General features: G+C 38.2%; 1 protein-coding gene across 1 annotated transcript; it reads right to left on the bottom strand.

The window, feature by feature from the left end:
- Positions 1 to 357: 357 nt before the first annotated feature.
- Positions 358 to 3,824, bottom strand: pou4f4 (POU class 4 homeobox 4). The gene is made up of 2 exons (XM_046867177.1): positions 3,467 to 3,824; positions 358 to 2,712 (listed from the first exon to the last, which is right to left on the bottom strand). Exons 1-2 carry the CDS (start codon positions 3,584 to 3,586, stop codon positions 1,750 to 1,752), a joined length of 1,083 nt encoding a protein of 360 aa, XP_046723133.1. The 5' UTR covers positions 3,587 to 3,824; the 3' UTR covers positions 358 to 1,749.
- Between the last annotated feature and the right edge of the window lie 4,569 nt (positions 3,825 to 8,393).

The raw sequence follows: 8,393 nt of genomic DNA, 5'->3' as shown, positions 1-8,393 counted from the left end.
AGAAAGAAAGAAAGAAAGAAAGAAAGAAAGAAATCGAAAAACATCACAAATTGCGAATTTATGCACTATATTTTGCACTAAATTGTTTAAAATTGCTATTTATTTTCTTAATCAATTATTAATTTGATGTAAAAAGCCTTTGGCATTGAAAAGAATATAAAATATGTTTAATTGACATTATTAGTATTATTCATAATAATAACAACAATAATGACAATAATATTATTATTATTAATAATAATAATAATAATAATAATAATAATACATTTCTTTCATATTTAATTCGAAATTTTTTTTTCATCTTTTTCATAAAAGAAAACAAATTTTTTCCAATATGAGTTTGGAGAAAGATTCTGGTCACCAGTGAGGTAAAACGTGCATGGTTTATTTGAAATTTTTTTTCTGTCGATTTACACAGACACAATTTAAACACACGTTCACAAATGAAAAATATGACAACTTTAAAATAAATTAATGTTCAAATAAATTAGTAAATACGACGAAAAAGAAAAAAAAAACAATAAAAATCATTTATTTTTAAATATAAATAAGTCAAACAACAAAAAAAAATTGGTAGTCTCTTTCAACAATATCTACAAAGTGCAATGAACTTTTTGTTTGTTTTCAGAATGCAGTGACTCCATGTTTCCATTCACAGGCCCGGTCATAATAATAATAATAATAATAATAATAATAATAATAATAATAATAATAATAGCAGAACATATGTTCAAATAAGATTTTTCATGAAGAGCCCATCATTATTGTAACCACTTGATTGTCAAAGCATCGTTGCAGTGAAATTAGCTGAGACATACCACAATCCGATTTTTTGTCTTCATTTTTTGAAAGCATTATTTTCTTCTCTTTTTTTGAAAAACAAGATGCCCGATTTGAAAGCCGCGTATTCAATTTTTTATTATTATTTCCAAAATGGGTAAAAATGTGTCAGGATCATGAGGTAGACGCAGACTTAGTGGTGGGGGGAAGGGGGGGTCATTGTGTATATATGTGTGTGTGTGTGTGTGTGTGTGTGTGTGTGTGTGTGTGTGTGTGTGCGCGCGCCTTCGCCTGTGCGTATTTATTGCGATGCGTCAAAAAAACGGGGAGTCAAATAATAAAAGCGCCTTAAAATAAATGAAACCATGCGACAAATTCCAGAAAGCCAGACCCCTAATCTCGACCAGGTCTCTTCCTCCCAAACACACTGAATGACATGAAAGTTTTTTTATGATGGCAAACTTTTTCTTTAAACCTTTTCTTCCTTTTTTTTTCTCCTCGAAAACCAAAAAAGAAAAAGAGAAAGTGAAAAAAAACCCTAAAAGGACGGTGAGATCTTCACAGATGTGTGTCATGTATTCACAGTTATGTACATGAATCAATATAAAAAGAGTTATTTAAGAGAATATGTAATTATTCTATTTCCATTTTTTTGTACAATAAGTTATTTCATTTCTTCTTCTTTTTTTCCGGTATTCTTTTCTTTTCCTTTCTTCCTTTCTCTTCATCTTCTCATCCGCCGTGAGTGGAGTTGCTCTCCTGCATGCTCTCATCCAGGCTCGAAATTATCCTCCGTGAGATCTTTGTATCTTCCCCGGCGCGTGGGTTTTGTTTGATTTAACCTTTTGTCTGAATTGTTGTTTTGTTTTTGGGATGTCGAAAGTTTCCTTTGTGTCCAATAAAACGTTTATTCTTCTTCTTCTTATTATTATTATTATTATTATCATTATTATATTTTTGTTCAGATGTTCAGTGCGTCGCCGAGAACTTCATGCGCTTCTGTTTCTGCCGCTGGTTGCAGAACCACACGCGCACCACGTTCTTTTTGAGGTCGAGCTTCTCGGCGATGGCGGCGATCTTCTCGGACGAGGGTCGTGGCTGCACAGCGAAGTAGGCCTCGAGCGAGCGCTTCTCGGGCGCCGCGATGGACGTGCGCTTGCGCTTCTTGTCGCCCACGCTGAAGATCTCGGGCTTGGCCATCTTCTCTCGCTGCGCCCTCTCGGCCTCCTCGAGCCACGCTTCGAGGATTGGTTTCAGGGCCACCATGTTGTTGTGGGAGAGCGTGAGCGACTCGAAGCGGCAGATGGTGCTCTGGCTCAGGCACCCGACGCCGGGGATCTTGAGGTTGGCGAGCGCGGAGCCCACGTCCGCTTGGGTGACGCCGAGTTTAATGCGCCGCTGCTTGAAGCGCTCGGCGAACGCTTCGAGCTCGCGAGGGTCGGGCTCGGCGTCGCACGCTGCGGCGCCGGCGGCGGCGGCGAGGGAGGCGTGTGCGGCCAGGGCGTGGTGCGAGTGGTGCACGTTCACGGCCTGCGCGTGCGGGTGGTGATGGTGCTGCGCGTGGTTGATGGCCGCGGCCATGTGCGAGTGTGCGTGCGATGCGCCCGATGCCACGTCCGCGGCGGTCGGCATGCCACCGAGCGAGATGCCCGGCGAGAGGTGCTCGAGAAGGTCCCCCTCCAGACCCTGAGTCTGGTGGTGGTGGTGGTGTGGGTGGTGTGCGTGGTGATGAGACGTGAGCACGGACGGGTGGTGCAGGTGCGACGCTGAGGACGTCGGCGTCCCCGTCATGCCTGTCATCGTGGTCATGGTGTGGTACGTGGCGTCTGGCTTGAATGGGTGACTCTTCTGGGTCACGATGTCCACCGCGGCCAGAGCCTCGGCTCTCTGCAGGAGCGTCTCATCGAAGCCTGCAAAGATGTTTCCCTGCAGCTACGAACAAGCAGAAAGAAAGCAAAAATAAGAACATGAAATACTAAAAATCATTATAATTTATTCTTTAAAAAAAACAAAAAAACAGGGTTTTAGTTTTTTATACACACCTCCAGTAAAAGAATTAAAATCAAAACAAAAAAAGAATCATTTAATTGTAGAACTATTTCATAACCAAATTATACTTCAATTTTATACATATATTGATTTCTGCAGCAGTTCTGAGATTCCCATTTATTTTTTCTTTTCTGCTTTTTGGAAGATCTTCACATCGAATCGACTGAAACTCTTTCCAAAACCCTCAACTCAAACAATTATAGAAATACTTTTTTTTTAATACAACCTTTTTTTTTGTTCTTTATTTTTTACCAGATTGAAAGTTTTTTTTAGGAAATTTGGAGGCGAGTTTTTAACTCAAACCAACCTGTTCATCAGTGATCTTCTTCACTTTGCTTTATCTTTAATCCAGTTTCAGTGAATTTAAAACATTCATGCAAATTTATAATATATCAATTTTCAAGCTTTGCAAATTCACTGTGTTGATTAAGAGACTATTTAAACATTTCCACTTATTTGTGCAGTAAAATAATTTACGCAACGTTTAGTTTTAGTGCAGTGAATTCAATGGATTTTAAAGCACGTTTATAAATTTTTTTAAAGCACTACACTGTTTAAACTTCGATCTCCTAAACATCACTATACCACCGTATTGTTAAATGTGATGAAGATGAAGGATCAATGTTGCGGGTCTTACCGACGGTGTGGGCAGACATGCCCTTCGGATCGCCTCCGAGCTGGAGTGCAGAGGTGCGTATTTGGGCTCGTGGAGAATCGGATGCATGCTGAAAGCTTGCTTGCTGTTCATGGACATCATGATTGCAGAAGTTAGAGATGCTCGCTCCTCGTCTTCCTCGTTTAAGTCCTTTTTTTTGCGCCGTTTAAACGCGTTGTTTTGGAGTCGTAACGCAGTCGGGGGAGGGGGAAATGGTTACGATGGGGACAGGAAGCCACCCAGTCCTGCCTAGGAGCTCTTCTTCTTTTTCCAGTGGAATTAAAAATTAAATAAAATAAAAAATAATAATAAATCTAACTGCGTCCGTCAGCAGCCTGGATACGGCCCAGGTACAGACGCAGCCGTCTAAATATAAACGTTTTCCTGACCCCGCCCACACGGCGAAACCTGACACGCCCACTCTAACTTTACCCTCACACTATTGGCCAAATTGAGCTCGTGTAAGATCCCGTCCAGGACTCCAACCTCTTCAGTAAAAAATAATATCGAGGGCGGAATAGGGGCGTGGCCTGGAATGAGACCGCGCCCACAAACTCATTTCTTATTGGGGCTGAAAAATGTGTTGCTGAATTAAACAGTGCTTCCAGGTAGGCCAGGTAAAGTCAAACCAATGAATCAAAGTTTAGAAATCGAACGATATCATTTTGAAAATATCTCAATATATATTACTGATAACAATTTCTATATCGAAATTGATCTGCTGTTTGATATTCACTGAAAAGTGGTGCTGGAAGATATAAAGTATAAAACTAAAAACACAAAACACAACGATAACTTTTAATAAATTCAGTGGAACGCATCTGATTATGTAGAAACTGCAATAAATGTAAAAAAGTATAAATATAATGATATTACTCAACCAAAAATAGATGATATTAACTCAACTTTATCGTCATTCTTCAACATATACAGCATACAAAAGAGGAAAACGTAGTTACTAATGAACCAAGATGTAAACAGTGAAACAGCAAGAGTAAACATTAATAACATAAATTAACAGTAAACATTAAACATGATTTCTAGAGTCAAGAGTCAACACAATGTTTAATTTTTATATTATATAATATTTATATGGATATTTTCCTGTTACAAAAGGAATCCTTTTTAAATTCAAGTGTAATTTTAACTTTTACAGGATCAGTTCAATAAAATTCCAACTCCATTATCCAAATCCCAATTTTCCCCCAATACGGATCCTGCACTGATACCACCAATGTTGAGAAATCTCCAGAACAAGGACCAGGTCCTGTAAACATCCCTATCATTTCGTTATTATCTCCATTACATTCAGTGTTATCGATATTCCTAATATTAGTAATACGTCCTAGTGCTTTTTAGAGATTCTTAGTTAAATGCATGAATTAATTATTGGCCTTTTACTTTGTGGTATACACCACAATATGGATTCCCAATTAGTGTATAAACAGCTCAAAATGGATCAGAGTCCAATGAAATATTTATCATAAAACCACGGGTCAGAGGAAAAGAAACCGTACATCGGAATGGCTCAGCGAAGGCCGTAATAACCGCTGGATTGTTTGCTGTGTTTTGTTGATGATGACTTCAAAAAGTTAAAGTTTCCTCGTAGGAAATACTGCTGAACAAGATGTGGATCAGAGATCGTGTACACGCACGAATAAAAGGCAGAGTGTCGGACAGGCCTTATTTTTTTGTGACGCACACAAGCTGTCTTGCTCTGGCTTGTACTGAGCCTCACACAGTCATCACTCTAATTGGAGCTGAAACTCCAGACACTGATAATAGAAGTCCACAATGGGAGAGCGAGTCTCACTGAGTGTGACTCGGAAACTTGAGCACCGAGCGCTGCTAGAGACATTGTCCTCTTATACCTGGCTCTCCGCTAGGGTCTTGGCACCTTCTTATTAAATATACATCAGCGCCATCACCTCTCTCCTGGCAACCGGCATCACCGGGGGACTCCAAGCATACACTGGGATCGCCAGGCTGCATAAAGGACGTGGAATTGCAGCCTGAAGATCATTCCAGATCCAATGTGTGTGTGAATGCATGTGACCTTTTCCACCGCCTTCTCTCGACTCATCTGGTCTTTGCTCCCTTTACCAAGCACGGATCAGCATACGTTACATATCCGTCCAGTTTTCTCCAAACAAGCCTGGGAAAGTGCTTGATTATCCTAATGGAACATTTTCTTCCATGAATATTAATGCTAGAATGGGAAATTGGTTGTATTGGCTGTTTCTCTTCGAGTTACAGTAATAGGTTGTGAGAAGCCGAGACATGAAGTAAATATTTACTTCATACTCATACATTTTATATAAAATGGTAAAAAAAAAAAAACACTTGGATTAATGTTTAAATGGTAAAAAATGTCTTTTTAATCGTTCTTAAGTAAAGGTCAGGGCTATATATTAGCATTATATATTCATTAGTTTGTGATAAGAGTCTCATGCATTGTGGATTTAATATTCCCAAATATATTTAATATTTTTAGCGATCCGATCATACTGTAATAGATCAGATTTTTGTGCATGGAACCCACATTGGATGTGTACTACATACCCAGACAAGCAAAATTTGAATTAAATCCAGTACAAGGTTTCAATTTACAAATAGTTTCTCCAGACCCTGCACAGCAACACGTCTTGTTTCTACATATATTATTCCTATGTTTATAAAAATATTATCTATGTAAATGAATGCGGGTAATTCCCTACTTTCGAAGTTGTTGACTTATGATAAAGACTTTGCCAGTTATCACACAAATCTGATGATTGCATTGGGAACCACATATGGCTGGATAAGTCAGGTGTTTCCCCCAATACTTTTGTCCATATAGTCTGTTTTGATATTTACATAGATATAGATATATACAGTATATTGCCAATATCAAGCTGAAAATGATATTATCCTGGATGGTGGATCAGTGACATCTTAAAAATGGTAATTTTTAGAGTCAATTTGTCCAAAGAATGATGTCATAAATTAAAAATGGATTTTTTTTTATTTTGAAATTGTAAATGTTAAGATTTACAAATATGCCTTTATTCTTGAACATATTTACTATCAAATGAAATGTAAATCGATTTCTAAATCTGATTATTTATATGCTTTATGCTATACATTGTCAGAAAGCATCTTTTTTTTAAATATTGTATATCTATAAGATATATTATATTGTAACAAAAAAATTGGTGTCAAAATACTCACAGGCTTCTAAACCTCAATAATTAATACATACATACACATAGTATATATTCTATAGTATATATTATATGGAAAAATACTGAGAAGCTGTGTAAGCACTCGAGGTTGTGGTCATGCGCATGTGTATATTGCTTTTAATAATGAACGCTGTCACAAAGCATCTTTAGAAAAATTACAAAAATGTACCGTATACATTTTAAATTCATATCTTTGTCCCAATAAGATCAATGAGTGAGCCGGTGACAATATCAGGAATAAAGTTTGAGAGACTCAAGGTAGCTTTGGAGGAACATCTGTGGGACACTTGGTTGATATCCATTCATAGTTTCATTCATTCAAATATGCATTTGAGTTTGTGATTTATGATGTAATGAATTGTTTCAATCAATCACATTTTTAAGCATGTAGGTTTCTTGGAAAAATACTGAGGCACCATAACAGAATGAGGTTTGCACATTTATAGCGTTTTTCAATGTAACCTGGCGTAATAGTATAGGATTTAGAGGAACGTGTTACAAGAACAAGGATAAACGAATACACTGAAAAAGAGCGTGGTGTTAACAGTAGGCTGCTTTCTCATCCGTGTCCTGCTCCGTATCAGGGACAAAGCTGTTGTGGGAAAAAACAACAAAGGAAAAAGGAAAAACTCACTGGAAGTTTGTTGCAATTTTTCCTTTGTTTTGGAAACACAGTCGAGCTTCAGCTCAGTGTAAAACTACACACGACACATGGTCTGTAGGACACTGAATCCTGGCAAAGTTTGAGTTATTCCTAATTTTCTAGTGTTAATATGTTTGTGCTAACGGTGATAATAGAACAGATGCATGCACCTGTTTTGAAGTTCTAGTCAGGTTGAGGAACTCTTGAGGAACCTACAAAATATTATAGACGTCAATCTGAGAAAGAATTCCTTTTTTTTACCATTTTGTTCAGTTCTTATTAAATGTTTACTTCTTTGCATATACATTCTTTAAACGTTGTTGTGTTGAATGTTGTGTTCATCAGTGAGATACACGCAAAAGCTTTTCTGATGAATCTTCACGTTTTACTAGAACTCTCTTCCTGACCTTCTGGACCTTCTGCTGATCTTCTGCTCATTTTCTGTTCCTTCACCGTCCTCCCTCCCAGGTTTACCTGCCATTTCCCATCCAGGCAAGAAACATACAAACGCTGGAAAAGCACAGATCAATAGATTAACTGAGTGCTTATGAATTATGCAGAGGAGCTTTACAGCAGTTGGACATAAAGTGTGTCTACTACCAAATTGATGTGTAAAAGCTTTAAGGCCTGTTTACTTGTTCAGGAAGAGTCTGGGTGCTGAGCCTGGAGATCCCCTGAAGCTCTGACCCACAAGATTTGGACATCATAGTCAGACCAGAAACGGGTGTGGTGAAGGGCAGTGATGATGATGATGATGATGATGATGATGATGACGGTGAGGATGATGATGATGATGATGATGATGACAGTATGATGATGGCAATGCTGCTTATGACAAGGGTGGTGATGATGATGGTGATGATGATGAAGATGACAAGGGTGATGATGATAACACTGGTAATGAGAAAGAAGATGAGGATGATGAGGATGATGTTGATGATGATGATGATGATAATGAAGAGGATTATGATGATGATGATGATAATATAGGTAATGAGAAAGATGATGATGGTGGTGGTGGTGGTGATGGAGATGAAGATGA

The sequence above is a fragment of the Silurus meridionalis genome, chromosome 15 (genome assembly GCF_014805685.1).
Source record: "Silurus meridionalis isolate SWU-2019-XX chromosome 15, ASM1480568v1, whole genome shotgun sequence".
Taxonomy (NCBI): Eukaryota; Metazoa; Chordata; class Actinopteri; order Siluriformes; family Siluridae; genus Silurus; species Silurus meridionalis.
The sequence above is the reverse complement of the archived record's forward strand: the minus strand, read 5'-3'. Positions and strand labels throughout refer to the sequence as shown.

Excerpts from the sequence above, each read along its gene's own strand:
- pou4f4 (XM_046867177.1), bottom strand. The coding sequence starts at position 3,586 with ATGATGTCCATGAACAGCAAGCAAGCTTTCAGCATGCATCCGATTCTC. Across the intron at positions 2,713-3,466 it reads CATGTCTGCCCACACCGTCG|CTGCAGGGAAACATCTTTGC; the intron begins GTAAGACCCGCA and ends GCTTGTTCGTAG.